This window comes from Pagrus pagrus, assembly GCF_965226575.1.
Source record: "Pagrus pagrus genome assembly, chromosome: 8".
Classification (NCBI taxonomy): Eukaryota; Metazoa; Chordata; class Actinopteri; order Spariformes; family Sparidae; genus Pagrus; species Pagrus pagrus.
Window position 1 is genome coordinate 23,428,586 of NC_140192.1, and position 26,945 is coordinate 23,455,530.

The 26,945-nt window shown below is 43.0% G+C and overlaps 1 protein-coding gene across 1 annotated transcript in view; it reads right to left on the reverse strand.

Annotated features, from left to right (window-relative positions):
- Nucleotides 1–26,945, reverse strand: part of arb2a (ARB2 cotranscriptional regulator A) — a 149,837-nt gene that overhangs the window by 61,828 nt on the left and 61,064 nt on the right. Inside the window, exons 7-8 of the mRNA XM_084360029.1 lie at nt 24,581–24,799; nt 12,883–13,002 (exon numbers count right to left, since the gene is read on the reverse strand). Coding sequence (XP_084216155.1) covers nt 12,883–13,002; nt 24,581–24,799 — 339 coding nt within the window. The remainder of the gene's footprint in view (nt 1–12,882; nt 13,003–24,580; nt 24,800–26,945) is intronic.

A 26,945-nucleotide genomic window follows, 5' to 3' on the forward strand; every position in this document is an offset into this window, starting at 1 on the left:
GGAAGCAGGGACAGGGGGGTGTGGACGGGTGCAGAGCAGTAGCCCTGGTGACCACCAGAGACCTGCTGCCTGCCTGCCTTCCTGTCTGTCTGAATGCAGATCTGTGTCATCCATTACAGACAAGGGACTGCTTTTTAACAAAATACAAACACAAACAGGAGCACATGCACAGGCACACAGACAGAAAAAACACACGCATTGAAAAATACACATGCATCGAAGCCTGCTAAGGGAAAGCAAGGGGTAACAAAGGACAGGCAGTGCCCCCTAGTGTTTTCATCAAAGAGAAATCAGACCAAATCAACTAACCATCACCCTGGCAAAGCCACAAAAACAGATACAGGAGGGGAGTGAGGGAGAGGGGGGGGGTTAAAGAGACTGGATTTATGGGAGAAGTGGCATCACATGGGGAAGGCACAGGGGTGGGGGTGAGTGAGTAGGGTGGAGGGGGCAAGACACTGGGGGGAAGGAAGGAGGAGAGGGCTGGAAGGAGCTGTGGATGAAGAAGTTGAGGAGCAAATATGGGGGATGGGGGTGTACTGCTCATGTTAGCTGGTCGGTGTTGGTGGTGGGGGGCTAAAAGATGTCTTGACACGACCAAGATGTTTTTAATGTTCGAGGCCGAGAAAGTGTGAGGGGGAGAAGGAGAGGCAGAGAGGCGAGCAGGCCATGCATGAAAGCCGATGTCAGAAGAGTCCGGAGGAATCGTCGAGTGTGAAGCCATCTAATAGGAAAGCAGAATATATATGAGACAGGGACACGCACACGCACACACCGTGTGTGTGAATTACCATGCCACCCAATGTGGACTGGTAACTGATCTGGACATGAAGCACAAACTAATGAGTGACATGACGGGGGAGAAATGAAACCTGGCTCACTGGGACAACAAAGATCTTTTTTAGAGCAAAATGCACACTCATGCTAGAAGATAAAAACGTGTGGACAAACATGAATGCATGAGAAAAAATTTGTGCAAATGTTGTTTTTATTTTTATTTTTTATTTACTCGGACAGCACAACCAGCTTCATATTCCCACCATGAAACAAGGCCTACCCTTCAGTGAGTTCCGCATTCAGCTCCACATTCAGCTCCAAGCCAGTGAAGACATCAAAGGCTGCTCCACACCAGGAGTCTCTCGCTCGCTCTCCTTCTGCCTTTCTCTGCCTCTCTTCCTCTTGCTCTTTCATAACCCCCATCGTATTTCACAGCACATAAAGCCTTAAAATGGCACATAAAACAGTTCATCTCTTTTCACTGTCAGCTTTCCAGGCTTAAAAAATTAAATATGTTTTACTGCAGGTACATAACTAAAACACACCCGTGAAAAAAGAAAAAAAACACCATAAAGGATTCAAACTAAGCTTTCCATAAGTATCGGAGGCTATGGAGTTGGATATAGATCAGCTGAATAGCCAGTGTGAGGTATTTGAAACTTAAAGTGCAGAAAATATGAAGTGACTGAGAAATTGCCTGTTTTTCCTTCACCAAATCCCATCGTTGTGTCTTCCATTTAACCACTCAAGATATGTGCAGGAAATAAACTGCATGGTCTGCAGGTGATGCATTGACACTGAAAAATACCTCTCAAATGGACTAAGAGAATGCTGTGACCCTGGCGCTGAGGGTTTGGAGTAGGCAAGGCGAAAACACCACAGAATACCAACACCACATTCAATGAACTTTTAAAAGCAGTGAAAGACAGAGAGCAGAGAGTGAAGGAGGCGGGCGTGGATGAAGATGCAGAGTTTGAAAGAAAAAGAAAAAAGGAGAGCGAGGATGAGAGACACAGAAGCAGAGGAGGGAGAGAGGGTTTAAACTTCAACCCTAGAGTCACCGAGTTCACTGACATTTGCACCAGGGTTCGCCTGGCTCTTCCTCGAAGCTTTTCACAAACGACACTTTCCCTCCTTTCAATTCCTGAGACTTATTCTTCCTCCTACATTCGCAGCAGAATAAGACCATTCACAGTCTTGAGGGCAGAGAAAGAAGAAAAAAAACACACACACACACAGAAAAGCAAACTGAATTGAATGCGTTGAATTCGAGGGATGCCAGTGTGACAATTTGCAACCCCATATGTCCTCAAGATTCCTCTCGTATATTGTATGCGTTCTTATGGAAGAATTAACAAGGGGGGAGGGGAAAAAATGACATGTGACAAGCCATTCATTTGAGCTGTCAACGTGTCATCTTCACCACATTCAAACCTCACGTCAAGCGCTCGTATTCCCTCTCTGGTGAAGGTGACCTAGGTCGTAACCAGCTGACACACCCAGACACAGCAGGTGAATGCATGGGAATACCGCAGTGGGAGAAGAGAATATAAGAGATTGAAAGGAAAGTTAGAGCAATAGGACAAATAGAAAAAAATGTGGCATCCACTCAGAAAAAGGAAACAAATCAGGGACTCTCACAAGGTAAGAAAAAATTCATTCGACATTTTAGATGATAGAGTTTAGATTTCCATTTTAAACATTCACCACTTTTACACAAAATAAAACGGCACTTCAGAGATGGATTTTTAATACAGCGGATAGGAGACTGTGAGAAGGAGGAAGCAGTGGGAAGAATTGGTGGTCTTTGATGGAGAAATTTGTTGAAAAAGACTAAATATACAGAACAGTGCAGCGAGACTGATAGAAGTGAGGTTAGTCTCAAAAGAGGGATCGCAGCAAGACGGCAAAGAATGAAATGGAAAGGCCAATGTTAAGTTGAGGTTTAGAGAGGGGAGGGAAAAAGAAAGTGACTGAATCAGAAGAGCGACGAAGACGCAAAAGACCATATACACCGGGGCGTTAGATAAAAGAAGAAAAAAATGACTAGAGGGGGGTTAAGTGGTAAGAGAGAGTAGACTTTAGGAGGGTTACCAAAGAAACTCAGACGAGTGTGAGAGTCACAAAAAAAAAAAAAGAAACAGGGAGTGGTTTGACATTTTTAAAAACAGGGGCAAGGGGCAGAGTAAGAACGAGTAAGTGAAGGAGAGTTTCGTTGCGAATTAAGAAGGAAGGTTAAAGACAACGGAGAGAGGAGCAAATGAAGTGGACAGCAGTGCCCAATGGGTATTAAAGAGTGAATGAAAGAGCGAGAGAGGTCTGAAGGAGAGGAAAGGGAAGAGAGCGAGACCTTGCCTCTGAGGCAACGAGCCGAGAGGAACGAGAGAGGCAGACAAAGCCGCTCGCTGCTCTCACACGGCAGAACAAAGAGGAGCGGTGCATCATGGGAGTCTGAGCCTTGTGCCGCCACTGACGCCATGCTGGATGATCAAACAATGGTGCCTATACTCCGATCAAAACGCAAACACACGAGCGTTCTCGTAATAACATAGACTCTGAAGTTTCGGTTTTCCTACTTTGACCCCTTGTCAACCTTCATAAAACGGAACAAACATATAATATACAAAAACTAAAACAATCACATCAACTACTGCACATATCATATACACGTCTATACAGAATATGATCAGGGTCTTTATGTTATAAACTCAAAAATAAAACTAAATAATCTAAAATAGCATAAAAACATGCTGCTGAAATATGGCAGAGGGAGCAAGGAAACCCTGAGTAAATCAAGACAGCATCCTCGCTGACCAAGTGAGTAGGTGGAGAGGGAAGACTGTCCGAGCAGCTACAAGGCAGACAGTGTTGGTAAAAGAATGGAAACAGGCAGGAGGAGGAGGAGGAAATAAAGTGAAAGACAGCGAAGGGAGCGAGGAGAGCTTTTCCACAGCACATAGAGACAAGAGGACCAGGGTTGAAGCAGAGGGTGAGGACAGGAACGGAGGCGGAGGGCTGTTCAATTTTAAGTGGAAATGCTAATATCTGTCGTCTCTGTGTTTCGTTGTAAATCTAATGAAGTGCATATATGCAATTGTTTACTCCCGTTAAAGCAGTGTATATCATTGCATAGTGTTTACCTACTCTGGCAGCTAACTTAGGGGAACGCAGGCTGAGGGAGTGAAGACTCAGAGTAAAACCGGTTGTTACTTTCTCAGCTTAAGTGTCAAAATCCAAAGGAAAAGTATTCAAAATTATTACGATATTGGCTGTAAAGTTTCCCTTCTTCTTATCCCTCTCTCTTTTTCTCTTCTCTCTCTCTCTCTGTCGGAGTCTCTCTCTCTCTCTCTTCCTCCGGCAGGTCTGATATGCCGGAGCTGCAGCTGAACTCTGTGTAGCACTGTCTCCGGGAAAAAACAAAGTGATCAATGTGAGAAGGCACGGGGCGCTCATGGACAGGCCAATCAATGGTGGAAAGAACCTTGCCCAGGGCCTTATGCAAATGGAAGCACGTCCCGTAACCTCGGGAGTGAACATGCGCACTAGATCAATGGGACGAGGGTAGAACCTTACAGCAAGATCAGCCTCAGCCAGTAAATATGTAATGATGAATCCCTCAAGATTTCACTGAACTCAAATGAACTTCAGCTAGCTTGGCTTCTTATATCACAAAGTGGCAGGAGAGACCCCGTGCTGAAGAGGTGGGGGGCAGAACAAGAGAGATTAAAAAAAAAAAAAAAAAAAGATTTCAATGGTATACTGAGAGCACTTCCTTTTCACTTGGAAAAACAAAAACAGGAAGATGAAAATGTGAGAGGAGACTTGAATGAATGAATAGTCACCTCGACAATAATGTAATGATTTTCAATTATGTCCCCATGACAATATCCGTGTGTTTTGAGAAACGAAAGATGAAGAGAGTGTAACCGTGGCGACCTGGTAAGAGCTACCTGGACCATTTGAAACCATTGATGGTCAGACCGAGGACCACATAGGACAAACCAATACCCTCATATACCAGAGTCTGATTTGCTATCACTTAAGAGCAATCACAGATCAACTAGAAGTTGTGCATGACTTTATTATGTACACAGTAACCTTCTGGAGACTGATATAACTTTCATTGCTGTAAGCAGAAAACAATAGACAGTAACTTGCTGGACTGGTCATGACAGACTGCAGACATCTACTCAAACTATCTTTTTCTCAAAAAGAGAAAAAGAGCAAAGAAAGGAGAAAGACTGAGACACTGCAAAAGAAGTAAAAGGCGCATACAGTGGCTATGAAGACGTATTCTTAAACTGATGATTTTCCTGAAGCGTATTGACCGTTGCTCTGCCAGAGCTTGAGCTTCATGTGTGCCTTTGGGCTGTACACTATATAAGACACATATATACCCAAGATTTTAAATAATATGAAAGTGATGCATGGAATCACCCTTGGTTGTTGGCTACGTCTCAGATGACCTTTCTAACCCTGGACAATTCATAACAAGAACAAAAGTTAGGGAAACAAGCAATTTTGCTGTATTTTACTCGGCTATACTTTAGGGCTGCTTCCCTTCAATTAATGGAACAACAAGTCTCAAAAGAGAGATGCTGTATATGTGTAATGTGAGAGTCAGTCAGGACAAACAGCTCAACAGACAGTGTTTATTTCTGAGAACTTAATTGTCCTGCAACATTTTAACAAGATCATTTAATAATGACACCAACCGAAAAAATAGAGCACACAAAACAAATTATAATCTCAGACAAAATCAATTTTATTAGATATTGAAAAAATAGCACAAGAGAGACAAGAGGTGAGTAAAGTATTTTCAACCCCCTAATCCTCTCCAACACCACAAATGTAATCTAGAAACCAAAGATGCTCCTGAAACATAGAGAGAAACACCAACAAAGGTGAGAATAATGGCTACGTATTGAAGGGAATACTTCACAAAGCCTATTGTGTGAGTATCCTTTTCAGGCAGCAAACCCGCTGTAATTTGGTCTGCGTCATCTGCCTCGAGTCACAATGCAGCACTACAGCTTTGAAATGGATGGCAAATGAAGGCCATTTGTACATAATCACAGCAGATAGAAGAATTCAGAAGCCCTACAATGTGTTGTTGAGGTGCAAAGAAAGACCTTGGTCTATCTGTGGCAGCCAGTGCAGCTAAGGTTTGGCAAGGGAGGTCCTTTCTTTCCCAGAAACAAGCAAATCAATTCAAATCAAATCAGCTTGCTAGCTGTGACATTTAAACAGTTCAATTTACATCCTTATGTTAAGAGGAGAGCCGCTCTCTAAGATGCCTATTCATTCACAAAGAAATTAGACGTCTATATTTCAGCCGCTTAATAGAGCAAATATGCTGTAGCTGTACAGAGGAAGAAACCATGTCTTTTCATGGTGTACAAAGGGCTAGGCATTGTCTGTCATTACGAGCAGAGCATAAAAACACAGAGAGGGATAATATACGTAATATAGACAGGACTGGAAAACAGCATCATGCATGATATGCATGCATTACCGCATACACGCACACCCAAGTGCGTACCAACGCACGTGCACAAGAGCAAACGCACATACACACTTTCTCAGTGGCGATGGTGTATGTCCTGAGGGCTGCTGTCCTGCTGTGCAGGCTGGCAGGCACTTTTGTCATGGTGGTCCTTTTGTTTCACATCAAACAAAACGCCACAGCTTTGCATACGGCTCCACTAATTTCTGCTAGTGTGCCCCAGCCATTTATCATCGCCTCTCACCCTCTCCTCCTCTCCTCCCCTAACGTGGCTCTGTGATAGCTGCTCTCCACCAAGCTGTTCTGCTCAGGACGATACAGGCGTCTTCAGGCTAGGGGTGACACACACAGACATGCACATAAGCATATGTGCACACACACACACACACACACACACACACACACACACACACACACACACACGCATCCACAAGACACACAGACCAATACAGGATGTGTTCACCCACTTGCAGACACAGACAGTCAAACACACATATTCACATCAGCACACGCAGACGGACATATTCACAGGAAACTGCACTACCACTGCACCGCTTGCAAGCCCGCTAGCTATGGAGAACCTTGAGATAAAAACAAACCTTCTCTTCATCCCCTCCAGAAGCAATAGACAGACTAGCATTCAGAGTTTCGAAGGCGGCCGAGACGTGCATACAACATTAGACGAGGGGATTTTCAGAGCCTGTGTGTGGAAGTCTTCACAGCTGGGATGATTTTGTCAACAAATTGAAGTGATTTTTTGCTTGTGTTGTGATGAACTCAGGTGAAGGTTGCACTGGTCCTTGAAGAGTATTTCAGAAAAATATAAATGTGGAACTTAGTTTGACACATTTTAAAGGAATACTCCAACATTTTAGAGCATGTACATGTTTGCTGTCTGGATGGGATTAAGATACCCTGAGAAGATCAATAGGAACTTCATGTTTGCTCGTTTAATAGAGAGACTGGCTCGGGACCTGTTCAGTCTAGGGAAGTAAAAAAACTGGAAGCGGGGTGGAAAGGCTAACTTCCAACTAAAGACAAAACTTCAAATGTGTATTATCTACATTTTGCGTTTGGTGGCAAGCCAATCACAAGTCCATCTTAGCAACTTAACTATGTGGGCAGAACTTCTAAAAGGCTGCAGTCACTTCCTCCAGCAATCAATCACCTTGAATCAAAACATCTGATTTTCCATTTCTACACATAAATACACAAGAGGAACATAAAAAGAAAATAAGCATATTTCCTAAAATATCAAGAATATTTTTATTTAATAAGTGAAGTTGACAACAAACATGACATTCACAAAAAGAAGATGAGGCTCCAGAACACGCTATGAATGTTTTCCCCTGGACTCTGGTTAAAAAAGGACCAGATACAGATACTTAAAGTTGTATAAATAAAAACAGGGATCAAATATGATAACAACAATTAATATTTTTTGTGGTTTTTCAGAAGCACGCTGTAAAAAAGGATCAGGACTGCAAACAGAAGTGTTTGCACAGTGCCATGTGTTCAGTGGGCTGTTACCATGCCAGTCATGGAGCTGTACAGACCACTGCCAGACCAAGAGTGTTGCACAGAGGGCATAGTTGGCACCGCCGCTGCCCTGAGGGTCACCACGACTGGGAGAGAGGGAATTAGGAGGACGAAGGAAATGAGGGCACAAAACAGGACATAAAGCAGAGTGGAGTTTAGAAATCAAATGCTGTGGTGAAAGGGTTCAGAATGTAACACTAACGACGATTAAGGAGTGAAAAACCACAAGACTGACTATGCAAACAGAGTAAGAAAAGTAATAGTCGCAATGAGCTTGTTTAGAAAACTTTATGTGTTAAATGAAAGGAAAATCTTAAAGAGAGAGGGTATAGGCACCCACTTTTCCTTACTTGTAACTCAATCTGTGAATCTGATTTGCCACAAACAAAGCACAGTGTTGTAGAAAAGCTCATTTGGCATCTTTTTGCATTTTCCCATACTATACAACATAAACACCTTTAATTTAGTCTGAGGATGCCACAACATGGCAGCGAAATTCAATCACTTTCTCAACTCCGAGCTATGTAAAACTAACTTCTCCGACTCCGACTGATTCACCCGCCAGTGTTTCATCTTTCTCATCCTCCACACACCGGTATAGCGATGAAGTCCACAAGGAGTGAACAAATCCTCCATATCTCACCTCAAGCATCTCTTCCCACATCTGACACCTAGCCACAACACACACATACGCGCGCACACACACGAAACCAAGGACGGCAGAGAGAGAGAAAAACTAGCTATATTCATTATAGATTGAAACAGATGGCACCATACAGAAAGTGTACGGAGAGATATTTTGCAAGCATGTACTGTATGTATGGTACAGGGGGCACTTAAAATCTGTAATCATGTTTTTGAGGGGCTGTTGTGGCGGCTGGCTGGTTGTCTGGTTGGCACCCACACATTTGTGTACTGGGAGACAGATGCATTCTTACATAAGACCTTATATAATGCTGCCCTGTCCTATCCAATAAGATCGCTCCTTTTTCACTCTGTGAGCGAGAAGGTTAGTGCGGGTTAGACAACCCTTCCCCAACACAGCTACCACTACCACTTACACGTCCACCCCCCCGCACTACTGGCAACAAAGAAAGAGACGGACGGTTTTCTGTTCTGTTCGGTCCTATACTGTCTCCACGGTTTGTTATGGGGTGAGACTTTGCCCTCAGGTGAAGAAAGGATAATGCAAACCTGGAACCTGGAGGAGCACGGCCAGTTTATGTGTGTCGGAAAGGGAGTGATGTATAGAGAAAGACAGTACACAGACATGCTTAAACCCCTAAGACTTTGAAGGGAATATAGAAATACTGGGTTCAAAACAAAGTTGCACGACTGGGGGAACATGACCCATCTTCCTTTAAAACTATACAGCTGAGAGAGACAGCGAAGGAGGAGCAGGGAGGAGCAGGCTGGCCAAGCATGAAAGCAGATGTCAGAGGAGACTAGAGACTCTAAGGGAGCGATAGAGAGAAGGAGAGAACTGAAAAACAGTGAAATAAGATGGATGGATGGATTCTGTGATAGCTAAAGAACGATAGAGAGGGGAAAAGGGCGAAAAGAAAAAAAAAGTGGGGGCGAAGCAGAGACGGAGCGAGCTGCCTTCCCCCTGCAGCGCAAGCCTCTCTTTCTCTCTCACGCTCTCATTCAAAGGCAGTTAGCTAGTCTTTGATGTATCTATAATTAGTCCGTACACACTGTGAAGTGTTTTAAAAGAAATCAAATTGCAATGAAACACTTGAGCGCTCCAAACAGGGGCTAACATGCTCCGGAGCAAGGGGAGCGAGCAGGAGAAATTAATGGCGGGCCTTTTTGATGTGCTTGATCAGAAATGTATTTATTAACTGCAAAGGGGAGTAGTAATTAACCCACAGACAGCTTGTTTTCTCTGGGTCTTCTCATGTGTCAAACGGTTCATCCCGCAAGGCTCCACTCTCCACTCGCCTGCTCATGCGCACACATCTCCCCTCCCTGTCCCGCTGGACCACTTTCTCCTCAATTAAGTAGATGGTGCGCGCATGTATCTATGTATGTATGTGTGTGTTTGTGCTCGCTTGTAAGTGAGTGAGAGTGTGCATGCTTATGTGTGAGGAAGCACAAAAACACAGCAATAACAAGGAAGAAATGTATGGCGGGCGGCTTTCAATCCCATGTGTGTATTTATATGGTACTCCTGTAAGGTGCACGTCTGTGAGTGGGAAGAAGTTTGAGTGCATCTGGATAAAAGCCAGGAGACGAACACTTTCTACGAACAATGCACCTAAAAAACTCTATTCAAAACCGACAAGATTGGACAGACAAAGATGCTGACAGGTACAGGTGGACAATAGAAGGTAGCACCTAAAAACTATGAATGTGTGTTTGTGTAAGGCTGAAAGAGGTGAAGGAGTTTCAACACCGAGAGACGTTGGGATGGCCTCGAGGGAAGCCTGCCAATGGTGTATTTGAACACCTTGTCACTTAAAGCGAACACAAAGATCTTTCAAGTCTCCGTTTTGATGTTAACGTCCCCATACTGCACCCGCTATATGCTATGTATTTATATATGCACATGCTGTATATGAGTGTTTCTAAATAAGATTCTCACATGACAAGGACATCACATAAAAGAAAGCAGTAAGAACCTCGTCAAGGCCTCTACACGCACACACACAGAGAAGCTGACTGAAGGAAACACAGGGAGACAGAAAGAGACAAATAGAGAGAATAGCTAGTCTTCGTCACACAGCGAGAAAGCCCAGGAGATTGTGAGGCTGTCACGGACAAAACACTGCATGAATATTTAGCAGCCAAATTAAAATTACAAAATACTAAACAAAAAAGAGTAGGTGAAAGAGAAAGAAAGAAATAAAATATTCCTGAAAACACCAGTGGGACAAGTGCCCACCTTTAATCCCCCACTAGCCGTATCCTCATTGTGCCGCCTCCCTCCTCTTCCCTTTCCTAAGAAAAGAGGAGAGATATGTCCTGAATAATATGGGATGTGGTGAGTCTAGCAGTAAATCCTTCAGATCAAGAAACCGGCAGACTGGCGATGTAAGGCATCTTTCAGATCATAGAGAGGTTTGCAAACACAACAAGCACAGTATGTTAGCCACCAGATCTTAATACAGTGCAGCCCTTTGCGTTAATAGTTTTTCCAAAGCTAAGCACAGCATGTTCACAATAAGCCTGGCACTGAGCCAAGCTGGCCACATACAAGTGGTTGTTGAAATGTCAGAAGCCACAAATACTTTTAGGTTAGAAATAAAAAAAAAAATGTTTGTTTTCTCTTTTCTTTCTCTTATCAAGCTACAGATAGCTGCTGTATCCTTGATTTAACAGGGGGAAAAGCACAAAGATGTGTTTACATACTGTATCAGCTAAAAGTGATCTTTAAAGGAGATATATTATGCTCATTTTCAGGTTTTATCATTTATTTTGGGTTACTAGAATAGGCTTAAGTGCTCTAATGCTCAGAAGAATGCATCAGTTTTCTCACATGGTCCAGTACAGTGGCTCTGTATTCTCCTTCTGTCTGAAATGCTCTGTTTTAGCTCCTGTCACTTTAATACGCAGTCTGCTTTGATTGGTCAGCTCAACACACGCACTGCTCACTGTGTTTCCGGTCGGCTCTGTCGTGTTTTCAACTTCCAGTTAGCTTTACTTCTTTACTTTCTACCTTAAATATAGGCACACATTATGCAAATGTGTGACATGATGACATAGTGATGTCAAGAAGTCACGGAATTAAAGGCGGGACTACTGACAAGGCGTATCAGGCACTATCAGGAGCAGTGCTTTCTGTGGGAGAGAGGAGCTCCTGTTGGCACAGACTTTGGGCTTTTTAACTTTCAAGACCTATTACATGCACAAGAACCTAAGAAACACACTCAAGAAAAGGACAAAAACAAAAAAAGTCTTGTAGGTCTGCTTTAAAATAACCACATCTCTGTAGGAATATGACCTGAAAGTACTACATGTAGCTGTTGCTGTTGTTCAGTGATGAAGCAAAGTCATTATAACAATTATGCAATAATGATCAATCACATAGACTGCAAAAAAGAAATGCATAAAACACAAAGTGCATTTTTTTTTACCTTTATATCATCTGCAAACACTCTCTGTAGCAAAGCCGGAGTGAGATTTTATCCCTTTTGAAGCACATTAACTGCACAGTACATGAGTTTTTATTGCTTTATATGTCACCAGTATAGACATTAGTCTGGATGATAAATCAGGCCGCAAGCAGCAAGCTAGCAGGGTAAAAACATAAACTTCCTCACCATCAACTATGACTCTGACCTGGTTTGGATAACTCACCATGATGATCTTGGTAATCTGCAGACTGAAGCTTTATTAAGACGTAACTCTAGTCATTAAAACACTAACAGAAGAGAAAGTGATGATTGATATGTGATGCAATCCCACTAGGACATCAGAGTAAACTAAAGACTTCAAAATAAGGCATTAACCTCAGTAGCCTTCATATAACCTGCAAAAGACACACTGTAGGCCCATTTAGCTGAAGGGTGCGGTTATGAAGCCAAGAAGCTGGATAAACTTTTATTTTCACCCTCCCCTGTGCACCATTAATTCCTTTGAATCCACTTCCCTCCCACCATCTTTCAACCTATCCTCAGTCTCTCTTGAAGCTGGGAGATCTGCATGCTCTGCAGCAGATCTGGTTTAACAGTACCACTGTTGTTGCATTGCCATCCCTGCATTTCTTTATCCAGCTCCTTCCCCCTGTTCTACTCCTGTTCTTTAAGTGTGGAGGAGATGGATGGTGCCCAAGGACAAGGATGAACCAGATTGTTTACAGAGGCAGCACTTTTTGGAAGAAACTAAATGCTATTTATTTTTAATTGTTTCACCATGTTTCACACGCTATCACTCTGCTGCCTGTCCCCCTGAGGTAACCGCTGCTGGTACTGCTCTGCATGTTCATACTGTATGTATGTGCGGAAGAGTTGGAATATGCAGATTTTCCAGAGTGATTGTCCTGACAGGAGCGCGCTGTATGTCTTTTTGTCGGTGGGAGGTAGGAAGCAGGATAAGTGGAAAACTGAAACACTCACCAGCTCAACGAAAGACAGCCCCCCATAGCTGTGGGCCACGATGAAGACATTCTTGGCTGCTGCTTTGGACACAAAGTGGTCCCACACGTACAGCACGTGTTCCTCGGAGGAACCATTTTCCTGCAACACAAAAAGAGCAACCCCAATGTTACATCCATAACAAAAGAGTCTTTAAGAAATCTGAGCTTGGAGGCTGTCAACTAAATCAAACTTCAGTGCAATTACAAAACATTTAAGATGTGTTGATGCAATGGGAATGACGCATCAATAGAGTGATCAAACTCTTTCGAAATTTAACGTTACAGCATCAGAACCTGCACCCTGGGGCCAGTGACAAAGAAATAAAAGAGAAACAAAAAAGTGTTGGTGGCCTGAGGTTATTTCTATAAAGAGCCACACTTCAGTTGATCAATAAGTCTTGCATATTGCAAATGCCCTAAATGTAAAACTCAATAGGCTGTGTGACGTAACGTTTAAATCTTAATTTGTGCCCCGTTGCTGAATCGATGGCCCATCTATACACCAGCAGAGGCATAATGGGAAGACACTAGGGGAAGGTCAAAGGAAAAAAAACAACAGAGGAGATACACACATGCATTTACAAAACACACACACACTCGGCCACAGTTTTGCATCCATGCACACAATCACAATTAATACCCTTACATAGGTTCTTACTCTCATCTGCATGCACACAGTCACACACACACATGTGCAGGAACACACACACGACCAGAAGACGTGTTTAATTAACCAGAGATGTAAGTGCTTATCCACGGCTGGAAAGAACAATAGTAAAAGTACAGGCGAGAAAAGGGCATCCGTTAATGAACTTGTGACATTGATTCTAGACTTTGATTTCCTATCAAACTGTCTGGTTCACAATAGAAATCAACAATACATTCCCACAAGAGGCGGCTCTACACACGGAGCTTTGTAGACTAGAAACACCTGCATCACAGTATTTAAGATAGCAAAATGCTGGATGCAAACACAAACACACACACGCACACATTTCTCTTAATTAGCATACAGATGTATACATATAAAAAAAGAATATCTCGACATAAACAAACACATGGCCTATAGAGAATGGAAGCTCATCTGTTAATTGAGTGTCAAACTCTTCTGTGTGACTCCAAAACAAATAATTAGTGATATGAGGAAAAGGACAGAGGAGGTGTCTTAAGAGACTATCCTGTTAGTTTCCATAAATGCGTTTGCATTTTAAAAAGTAAGACAGTATGTAATCACAGATAGGTAATTACTTCAACATCCGCTCTCCTAAAAGTGGTAATTGAGGAGACAGTGTAGAACACACGTTACAAAAGATACATTTTACTTATAAAAGAAGCTAAAGCCAGCCTGTGATTTGATGAGATGTTTTCGCTTGCGAGCATCTGTGTGTACAAGTTTGTGTGCAAGTGTGTGTGTGTGTGCTTGTACTATTTGATGATGTGCTGATGTGTGTTTTGGTTGCTGTGTTTGTCTAGAGGTAAATTAACCTGTCAGTGTGTTTGTGTTTACTGCTAGATTAGCATGAGGGGGTTGTAGTGTCAGCACCCACCTCCATTCACAGAGTGTGATGCAAGAGCAGGCAACTCCGCTCTGCTCTGCCCTGCCCTTCTGCCATCAGAGCCGTGCATGTGCTCGTGTGCATATGTGTGCATGTGTTATCCCTCGTGCACGGAGTGGCTGAAGCAGAGTTGTCTGTGTGAAAGGCTGTGACATTAAAGTCTTTTGAAGTCTCCCTGCTCTCTCCTCGGCCATGTCGCCCTTCATCTGTGAAGCCCATTTCATTAGCCTGCCTCCCTCCATCAATCCTGCTCTCCTCCACCTCATTTTTCTTCTCCGCTGAACCCACCTGTTTCACTCTCTTTACGCTCCTCAGTCTCCTGTTGTGTCCACCTCTCCACCTACTTTTAGTGACAATGCCTGATTGTCTGACATTTACTTCATCATTACTTCCAAAATTGCTGATATCAACTGACTGCGGACAAAGCGTGGCAAAGAGTGATAACTGACAACATTTTACTTTTAGTCCATCAGAAGAGTATTTTTTATTTATTTCTATACTATACATAATAATAATTTTAAGAAACATTGCACGGTTGATGTCTTCATAATGTCAAATGAGTCCGTCACCCCACCTCACACACAGCAAATGTTATTTGCTTCCACCCTCAAAGGCAGGAGACAGAGTGACTGACTACCTGGCATGGCAGTGTAGTGAATTATCTAAACAGCATTTGCATATTGTTGCAATTATTTCCTGGGGTTAATTAGCTGCAGTGGAGCGCACCGCCCTGTGAGACCGGCTTCCTGTCACCAGCTCTCACACAGTATCTTCACTTATTTATTTATTTTCCACAGTTTCCCTACACTGTTTGCGTGTTTTTGTTTGTGTGTGTGTGTGTGTGTGTGTGTGTGTGTGCATCTGCCAGCACTGTCAGAATAGCGTCCCAACTGCACACCTGTTGCCAACATCCTTCAGCCATGACTGTCAAGGGACATTTGAGGGTGTGTACTGATTGTGTGTGAATTGTGGGTTTCCGAATATATAGTGATCCATACAGTCCCTCAGAGAATATAAAGTATAAATCTGCACCCTGGACGGTCTCGGACTGTCTCCAGATGCGGACCGCTGACTATTGTCAAAAGGAAATAAAAAAATGGCAGACAGGGCTTGTGAAATGGAAAAAGATAGAGAGAGACAGTGAGTGATACACATTATGAAGGTTATCCAGTAAATCTGTGTGTCTAACAGAAAGAGACAGCAGTCTATGGGATGAGTTTTGGGTGCATCTGATTGTGTGTTGGTGTTGTTCCAGGAACACTGGCCAATCACACTGTTGGTATGTCAGAGCTTTGCAACTTGTGTTTGTGTTGTTCCTGGAAGATCGTAGTTAGTGTTCTTCCAGGACAATTATTTCAACTTACAAAACAGTGACAAAAATTGCATTGGAAGCAAGCCATCATGGCTGAGTGACTTAAGTATAAGACTCTCACGCAAGAAACTGGATTCGTATCCCATTTGGAACATATCGTCATACTGTTCCCTTATTAATCTCAATTTCTTTTCAGTTTTCTGTGTGTCTATGGTTAGAATTAAGGTACTTAAATACTGAGGTTTGGGCCACTAAAAGACTTGGTTAGGTTTAGAAAAACATGGTTTGGACACTTTCGAGACGTTAAACGTGTTTGAAAAGATCATTTCTCCCATGTGCATATTTTTCCGGTTCTTGTTCCCTTTACGCAACAAAATGACATAAAGAACTAGCTGCATCGAAGGGCGACTGTTGTGTCTCCTGTGTCTTGGCCAAAAAGCTGCACTTGAACACACCGCAAAGACTACAGCTGATGGCCAACAAGCTTGTATGTTCTGCGCCTGCGTGGAAAAAATACCTTTTTGCCAATATACAAACCGTTGCTATGATTAAGAAGTACATAAGGAAGCAAACACCACTCTGGCTAACATCGCCACTGCCATTTGCAACTGTTTATCAGACATTCTCGACACTAAATGGGTAAAATTATGGATACCACAAGAAAGATACTACAAGATACTCTTTCCCTTTCTGTTTCCGTTTCTCTTTTTGTGCATCTATCTGCTTACCTGAACAGCCAATCAGTGTTTTCTCTCACTGACGAGCCACTGCTGATTCCAAATCTGCTCAATTGGCCAAAAAGCCTGTGACAAGGGCTGTCCAGTGCTAATGCTCCAAGATGCACTGGACTGAAAAGGGCCACTGACGCTCACTGACGGCCCTGACAATGACCATTGGCCTGGTGTCAGGGCCTTTTAGTCACTAAGCTGATTGACATGATTGGTCAGTTTCAATGATGGTCCTGAAGCAACATTAATTATGATGTTCCAGGAACACCAACACAGCAATATCAGATTAGATTAAACTCAGATACTGAGTTTGACATATTCTCGCAGCTCTGAGCTCTGACTTCGGGTACATGTTATTCTTATTCTGAATTTGAGTCAGGACAGGGGCCACAAAAGACCGGGTACATTTGTGAAAGCTCAAAAAAGGCACCTGTTTGGAACATTCCACAGGTAAACAGGTTTATTGGCAGCAGGTAATAGTATCATGATTGGGTATGAGAGGGGCATCTTTGAAAGGTTCAATCATTTCCCAATCAAGGATAGGCCAAGTTTCACCACTTTGTGTAACACATGATTGGTTTGTACAACCGCTGTCCGTAAACATAGTTTGCAAATAATTGCATTCTGTTTTATTTACATTGTACACAGCAGTGCAGCTGTTTTGGAATCAAGGTTGACCCGAGAGGCTGCAGTGAGTCAGCTAACCAAAATGTGGTTTTAGCAAAGTTCCTGCTACCAATCAACAGAACTCTGATTATGTGTTATAAGTTACGTCACCTTTAAAACTGCTAGACAACCTGCTACACAACACTGAGCATGACCATCTACCCCATTTTAGTCCGTAAGTGGTTCCAACTGTGTCTGCCTTCCAATTCTAGTTTTAAGATTTTGTTCAATTTAGCTTTTTCCATTACTTACACAACAACAACTCACAGTCTCTTCCAAAGGCACACATAATTCCCTGAACCCATGCACACACACACAAAAGTTGTCCAGTGCATTTCTTGCCCTGTGTTTATTCATTGTAATGAGAAACAGGGAGAGGAGGTTGGAGGAGAGGAGTGTGCTGCAGCCAGAATAACAGACCCAACGCCAACACAAACCCAGTGTCTGACCAACACAGGAAACAATGAATCTAACAACATCAACACACTCTGACAAACAACCACTTCAGACCTCCCTGCTCCTCCCTCCTGCTCCTCCTCAACAGTCATCCAAAACACACGGGACTTCAGACTACTTTGTACACTCAGAAACTTTTCAGTGGGAGCCAGAAGTGTCAGGACAGTGTCACGGGATCCCTAAACAACTTTATTGGGTCCGGACTGTTTTGCTTGAGCAGTGCTGGTTTCAATCTTGCAAGAATGTCAATAAGTATTTCAAGGTGTTAGAGTGAGAGCTGAATTAAACTTAAAGCATTAAAAGCGGACATCACACATCAATATTATCCAAAACTTCCTTCCAGCAAACGACAGAGGAAGAAACTACTCAAATTACACGGGAGCGTTCTCACACCTTCTCACTGTCGGACACAAACTCTGACTAGCTGGCCGATCGCTCTTAATCTCTCAGTCCTCTCCTGCTCTCGGGCCACACACTGTGTAAACCCACCTGCAGCCCAACTCATTACACTGTTTAATATGTTCTGATCAGCACGGAACAGGATTGTTTTCATTTAGCGTAATGATTGAATATTAAATAAGCAACGTACATAATTACACATTTGGTTTTAGCAAAGAGGTTATTAGTGTAAGTTAGCTTGTGTTTGTGTGTGTGCGTGCACAATTAAAAAGTGGACCTCAACGACACCTGTTTGCAATTGCATTCTAATAAATGTCTGGGACGTGTACTCCTTCGCCATCACTTTCCCTTTTTTTCCTTCCCCCGACCATCTTTGTTTCTTTCTTTACTCTCTTTTAAGGTAGACAGAAAGCTGAAGTTAGCTAGAAGCTGTCTGAGAGCTGATGGGTCTGCTGGAGTGGGGGAAAGGAAGGTATGGAGCAAATTAGCGGCAGAGATGGGAAAATAATGACTGTGGCATTGTGGGTAATTAGCAGGTATAGTACCTATGGAGAGTTGGGAATATAATGATGTGAGAAAGAGACAGAGAAAAGGGAGAACGAGGTGAAAAACGTGTGCCAGACTAACAAGGGGGGCTGTGTGTGTGTGTTTGTGTGTGTGAGAAATGTATGTGTAGGTGAGTTATTCGTCTTTGCAATGAAGGGATATACCATATAAGGAGAGAGAAAGTGAGTGAGAGAGAGAGAGAGAGAGAGAGAGAGAGAGAGAGAGAGAGAGAGAGACGGCGCCAGGGAAAGGAGAAAAACTATAGCGTACATGTCATCCCACGTGCAGATTAGCGTGCTCAGACTGTATACAATAAAATAGCATGACCTTGGCGGGGTCAGTCTGCTCTGACAATATTTGCCAGGGCATTGTTTCAAATCAATAACTCATTAACAAAGTACAAAGGAAGTTGCTGTGGGTTTGTGAGATTCTTTATTAGAAAAGAGCGGCTGCGGGCCAGAAAGGTCATCGCTGTGACATCTCGGCTAGCCTCGCGCTGCCGCCCGGATTGTCAGGTGAAATTACTGCGAGCCATTAATTGACATAAGGCAAAGGAGAGCGGGCAGGCAGACAAGGCTGTGTTTGTTCCAGGATGACCCTGAGGTGCAGCATTTGTGTGTACGTGTGTGTGTGTGTGTGTCTGTGTATGTCTTTATTCGGGTCAGTCTGTATCCACAACAGGGTTGTGTGCACAGAGAGAAGAGGGAGGGAGAGAGAGAGGGAGCTCTGTGGTTGGGAGGTGCGAGGGAGGGCAGGATGGATGTGTTTGATGGTTGACCTGACTAGAAGATTGGGAGCAGGGATCTGAGACCAACTACACTGGTTCTGCCTTGAGCAAACACACAAACACCAAGGTATGTGTACACACAGATGTAACATGCTACACGTATCCAGAAACGCTCGCTCACTAACAAGCACAAAATCTAACAGACTCACTCCCTTTAAAAACTTTTACACATGGACGCTACATTCAAACACAAGAAGATAAACTTCAACTTAAAACATGCCAAACACCACAGTGAGCTTGTACGGCAGCCTTGAACAGGAAAACTTATACACATGAAGACAGATACACAAGCATTAACTTGACCACACTCACACGGAAATACACACCAAAATACAAAGATGGCATCCAGCCAATTTGTTCTCAGCTGCAAGAAGGTGAGCTGCTCTCTAGCCCTGTTCATTGACCTCTCCTCTGACCAAGTTCAGAGGTTAATCAAGTCCCTACCTGTCCTTGGATATGCTGAGCCTTACTTCTTGGCACGACCACAGGTCAGAGGTCAAATAAACCCTGTCTGTATAATTGCTTGTGGGCCACAGATTGGGGCAAAGGGGTGAAGGTGACAAAGAGCAAAAACCCAGTCCCATAGAGAAACACAGCAGCACCATGTCCAATACAATTACCCGTGTGTGTGCTTGTGTGTCCATGTCTTAATGTTCATAATCAAGTTTTGGTATGTGTGTACGTGTGTGTAGGTGTGTGTGCATAGACGCAAGTGAATAGGACCTTTTGTAGTACAGTGTGAACATGGGGAAACAGGACATCATCTGCTAAACACAGACAAGGACAAGGATCTCAGCCGGCCCCTGTGGACAGCTGCAGCTGGGAATAATGGGTCTTGGAGAGGCAGGGCCTAAATAATGGATGCTCCTTCCTTTAGGAGACACACAATGTACAATCCACAACAGTGAGATCCGTGTGTGATAGTACAAGAAACCCTGTCTGTGTCACGTCCGTCGCCAAGAAATTAAACACCACAACTGTACAAAGACTGAGGACAGAAGAACTAAAGGTATGATGTGCAAAAAAAGCCAAAAATGGTTCAACATGAGGTAAATAATAAATCCTTTGAGTGGAAACACTACGAAGAGCTGAAGACCCCAATATTTTTTCTTCGTTGTGGTATGAATGTACCCAATGAATATGTGTAGAGAAAGCATGTCATAGTGAAAGCATTCAATGTCTACCGGTCTCAATCCTACAAAGAACAGAAGGAATAGTCTCAATCTGCTTCTTCAAAATGCCATTGGAGTGAGGGCCTCTCAGTCTATTTCTCTCGCTGAACATTGAAGAAACGTACAATGTAAGATGCTAAAAGTAAAAGCATTAAAAAAAAAACTATGAGAGAAAAGTATTCCAGTCATTTATAAAAATAAGTGGTGCTTAAAGGAAGGCGAAGCTCTGTTTTTTGTCCCCTTTGCTCTTTTTTTTCCCTTCTTCTTTCCAGGGCCTGCTGGCCTAATCCCAGCCAGCCAGCCTTGGGTGAACTCTTTGGAAGCTTCTTAAGCCCATGAATGTGCCTTTTGTTCCTGCCATTCCTCCGCTTGGCTGACAGAAAATAGCTAACTGGATTACTGCTAAAATTCAAAGTAAAGTGAACTCCCAAACTTCTATATGGCAAAGTGCTAAGAGAGCACCCCCCACCACCACTCCTCCACTATCCTCATCAGCATCCCTCCGATCAGACTTTCTATCCTTCCATCCCTCCCTCTGTCCTCGCTTTCTCTTCTCCCTCCTCCACCAACATCCCCCTAAACATGGCCCAGTGGTGTGTGATCTGGAGGAGAGGAGAGGAGAGGGATTAGATAAGGTTGAGAGGTTGCACACTATGAACCCAAGGCTAAAAAGTAAGATTCCTAAAAGCAGTTAAGAGCTTATTAATGTGTGTAAGGAAGCGTATTAATCAACTCAACTCTATCAGGGGGCTGATGTGTGTGTGCGTGCTTGTGTGTGTATGTCAGTCTTTGTGTGTCAATGTAGTATAAAGACAAGAATGAAAATGTAATTTTATGAGTCTCGGTTACAAAAACAGAACGAGCCATGAAGTAATTTTTGAGTAATGTTGAGTTTCATTATAATGCGAGGAGAAGAGTTATATATTCAGGTTTGTGTGTGTGTGTGTCTGAAAGGCTGTGTGCAGGTGGTCTGGCAGCTCAGCGGGAGTTTGAGTGTGAGGTGTAGTGAATAAAAAAGGTTTGTGTGTGTGTGTGTGTGTGTGTGTGTGTGTGTGTGTGTGTGTGAGTGCACGTGTCTTGGGAGGGTGCTGTAAAAAAAAAAAAAAAAAAAGATGAAAACAGCCTTGCTAAAGAGGTTTGATTTGATCCACCACCCACCCTGACTAACAGAGGTGAAGGAGAAAGACACACACACACACACACACACACACACACACACACACACACACACACACACACACACACACACACACACACACACACACACACACACACACACACAAATGCCAAAACCTTAGTTCTTTTTCTACCTCCTTTACTCTTTTGTCTTCTGCCGGTATGTGTGTGTGTGTGTGTGTGTGTGTGCGTGCGTGTGTGTGACAGCTTACTCTGGGGCGGACAGAGGCAGAGCAGTGAAGAGTAAAGCGGTGCAGGAGGAGGCATGGACGATGGAGGCGAGGTCACACACACTCACATCCTGCTGACTTCTGGGTCAAAGGTCAAAATTCAAGGGGCATCAACACAGGGCCGACCTGCTCACCCATTAATCTTTATCCCGAGTCTTGCAATCTCTAAATCTAAGGACAAGTGTATTTGGCTGGAAAATCTAAACCTTCTTAATGACCCCTACCTTTCTGGTTAATGAGGATAATTTTGTATTAGCCTGCTGGTTTAAAAAAACAGACAGAGAAAGCTAATTTTCTTTATCCATCTCTCGGCTCTAAACGCTACACCACCGAAAACTGCGCTGTTACAGACTGCTAAATCAATTATCAATGTGCTATCTTACAGTATATTAAACAGAAGAGTGACATGACACGTCAAAGAGCTGGTGAGCTTTTTTTTTCTTCAATTACTCATTATGTCGTCCATCCCGAATTCCATTCGAGTTGTTAAAAGCTGAGGCTGTTAAACTGCACAGTATTTCGGAGTCTCAAAAAGACACTCACGTTGCTGCATACCGTCCTTGTCTCAATGCAACTGACCCTGTCTTGCATGCATTATGCAGACGCGGGGGAAGCAAGTCGAGCCCAATATCGAGATGTGAATAATACTGCATGCTTCCTCGTAGGATAGTGGAAACCTTGGTTGGGACTGTGTTAACGATCTTGCACTTGCTAACGCTACCGAGCGTTAAAGATTTAAGGCAAGAGGACGAGAGCGGGGGAAGAGATTTTTATGTATAAGGAGAAAAGAGAAATGGAAGAAAAAGAGATCATTATGTAACACGAGTACCATTAAAGTTACACCTTTAAAATAAAACAAGTTATTAATACACACGTACTATGGAGCAAAATGTAGATGGCATCCACACATGCACTTATCTATACACAATAAGGTTTTAAAAAGTACTGATGCTTGATTATTTAAAAACTTTACCAGCTACGATAATTATACAAAACAGACCTGCACAGATATTAACATTATTACAAATGTGTTGGTATGTGTTCCGTGACTTTTTCTGTATCAGCAATGTGTGCAGGTTGTTATTAAGAAGAAGGAAAATAACCTATTTTGTGTGACTTTTTTCATTTTGCTGTGGTATCAAAAGAGGTGTAGAGTATAATGTTTTTATTCTAGTGTTGGATCCAAGTTTAAAATTCTGCTATCGTGACAGCCTCAATACGGACAACTTCAATGTGATATAACAAACCTGCATCTAATAAGCATTGGGTTATGAATTTTAATTTGGTATAGCTTGAAATGAAATATACATATGAGTGACAGTAGATGCAAGTTAGTTTGACTACATTACCGTGAACGACATGATGGATTATTTACCATAAGACCTTCATGTCAGAAAGTGTAAAGCAAGTTGTACGATGGGAGAATCCGGCACGCATGTAAAGAAGTGCGATAGAGTAAGATAGAAGTGCAGCTAATTATCCCTTATTAGAGTGTGTGTAAAGGTACTGCCAGGGGGGGTGAGAAAAAAAAAAGAAGCTTGCGTTGACAGCTCACACACCGCCCGCTAGTCCCACAGCAGCCCTAACTCTTGTCAGACACCAGAGACTGACGTATTTCACACACACACATGCACAAACACCCACCCACACGCACAAACGTACATGAATTGCTGTGACGCTGCTGCCATCAACCAAAGTACGACGCAGATAATCGATGGGGACACTGCTGTCGAGCCCGACGTGCTCTTAATCTTTAAAATGCTACTGAATGAGAGCTTTTAAGACAGGGAAAATATGTCTGGAACTCTTGAAGCAGCACATTATGAGGTGAAACAAAAGACATCCATGAAGAGGACGACATTGTTTAATTTCTCATCACTTTGGCCATATTTATTTTCACAATTACATGTATGCAAAGGGTTGCTTCCTTTGTTTGATCACAAGGTAAGCTGGCTGAGCTAGGTGCCTCGAGCCATGTGTGAGTATACGTATATGTATATGTGTGTGTGTGTGTGATTAGGGGGTGTACGGTCAGCGTGGCATGATAAGAATGTTGCCGTGTGTTTGCAGAGTGTGTGTTAGGGAGATAATAATCCCAGCGGTCAACAAGAGTGAAGGGCCAGAGCTGCACTGACCGGCCCGCCATCTGAGAGAGAAAAAGAGTGAGAGGGAAAGAGGGAGAGGAAGAGGGAGAGAGGGAGGTAGCCATGTGGTTAACACTTGCTCACTGAGAGGCGACTGGAGCACGGCCAACCTCTTCACACACAGGCTGACCACACAAGAGCCTCTCTTTCTCCCTCTGCCTCCCATCCTCCCTTCATCCCTCGTTACCTAACGTTTCCTTCCCCAGCTTCCTCAGCTAGCCGCCTCCCGCCTTCCTCCCCCCGCACCTTCTTGCCTCTTTTGTCTCTTCCAAACTTGCCTGGATTCCTCCCTCCCGTTTTCTCACCTATGTCTCTTCTCCTTCCTCCTCCCACGACCCTAAACTGTCACTCTGTCCACCTCCCCCATCATGTCTGCGTTTGATGAACATCTATCCTTCTGTCCCTCAGCCGCGGCTCTCCAATCACTTCCCTCCTCGCTTCTCCTGTTCTGTCTCTCCTCCATCTCTCCATCCCTTCGTCCGTCCCTCCCTCCCTCTCCGACTTACGCGTATGGGGATCCGCTCGGTCTCTGTCTCCTTCTGTGGGTTACGGTACTTCTCATAGAATTCCCTCTTCTTTTTGCCCTCTTTATCGTCTTTGCGCTCCCTCTTTTCAGCAGGTTCGTCCGAGGGCTCAGGAGGAGAGGGCAGGGGAGAGGACTTGGCTGGCTTCTCCACCTCCAGGTAGTTCTCGTTGGGGTTAAGGACCAACACACCGTAGCCCTCCTAAAACAAATGAGAAACAGAAGTATGTGTATGAGAGCCACGTCATCAGCATCATGTACATCAGAACACAATCTGAATAATTGTTGTTTATGGCATTTTATATATTTATATCTATCTATTTAACTATCTTTGTCTTTGTACATGTATAAGTAACAAACTGTATCCGTGCCGGCATTTTTATAAAACATCAAAATTAAGCCGGTAGAGAAGACAAAAGGCGTAACAAAGAGCAGCAACGCTTCTATAGGGGAGAGGACTCTATATCTGCAGTATATAAATACAAATGTATCTTCAGGTACAGAGCGTGACAGATTTGAGCCTGTGAGGGTGAGAAAAAAACATTTCATCTTAAAAAAGCACCAAAAAAGATTGTGTACATTTTCCATTTTATATTACTTTTGAAAATCACTACATGAAATGTATTAAACCTAAAATGTTGCGTTGACTGAACAGTTTTTGTTCTTCTTTTTTTTTTCTTTTAGACAAAGATGACAATCACTTTGTGAAACCTACTACAGGATGTTGGTATAACACTGCATGATAATCTGTGCTACACTGAAGCTCATAAACTTTCCTGCTCAATCTAGCTCTGGTTGTGGCTCACGGTGTTCAGGAAAGAGCTCAGCAGTGGAAATCTATGAGCGAGTAATACCGTAACAACACTTAAAAGACACACAGATTGTGAAATGACTGGGGGAAAGATGCAAATACAGACTGAAAGAAATGGCAGAGAAAGAGACAGAGGAGAGAGTGTCACTGCAGGGACAAGCCTGAGAAGTAACTGGGGGATTGGAATTCAGCGCTGGTGGTTTCAGTCGGTGAGTAGCATTTAGTGACTCCAAAGGCCATGTGTCACTTAATATCAAACCCAATCGATCCCACCATCACTCAACCAAAGAGTTAGCCGGAGTATCTGTGTATGTGCATGTGACTTAAAACTCTGCAGACAGAACTACAGAATAAATGTTTCATTGATTTTTTTTTAAAGCTGAGAAAGTGTTCATATTCATATTTGAATAAATATTAATAATAATCAGTGTTTGACTTTTAAATGCCAAAATTGAAAAGAGAGCTAAAATGAGGAAAAGCGTAAGAGAAAAGATGGGTCTAATGAGAAAGAGTGACAGAGGGGAAATGTATTGTGGAGAAAAGGAAGTTTTCTTGTAGCCTTTGGTGACTTCTTCAACTTGGAAGCCATTTTAATTAACTGTGTTTATTGTCCCAAGCACTCCGAAACTAAAGCAGGAAATGGATGGATTCCTGTTTCACTTTGGTGGTGCTTTTCGCACACAACCCCCATTGTGAATACACATACACACCCCAAGACTCAAACTTATGGGTATACGCCTGTGCAAACACACACACTAAAAGGACACACGCTAAGGAGTACGAAAAACATCAGTCTTGACAAAAAGACCTTTAGGAGATGTGAGAGGGAGTTAAGAGAGGCGGCTTCCTCTGCAGATCGCCATCACACACACACACACACACACACACGCACGCAGGCACAGACGCATGCACACACACACTCACTATCTTCTCAAAGCCGCACATCTCTTCTTCCGTAATAAGTGTTAACACAATGTGCATGTCTTCCCCTGACGCAGCATGAGTGTGTGTCCCTCCTGTGCCCATAGACATCAAACCTGCCACACACCCCTTCCCTTAGCACCTGCCGTGTGTTGACAACAGCAAAATGACACTTTCTCACTTCTTCAGATTATAAAATTAGTATGATTCTCACTACTTTTCAGATTCAGGCAAGGCTCTCATTCCCTTGCCGGACATATCTGTAATGTAAAAACTCATAAAGAAAATGAACTTAGAAAAACGTAAAATTATTAAAATTGGACATGATTACATTTAAAGTACGTGTTAAAATTATTTCACTATTACATCAGCTTCTTTTTGTCACTGAAAATTCAACAAATGTATTTTGAAATACTAATTTCAGCTTTAAAGAATTTCCTGCCACATAATGGCATCTGTATAATGATGGAATAAAGTTTTGAATTTTACTCCAAGGCAACGCAGGTCTAATGGTAATTTAGCAAATGATTTATCACTTTGAAAAAACAACATGTCCGTGTTATAGTTTGTATGCAAATTCTAGGTAGAGGATGTGTCTCCAAACCTGGATTTTTAT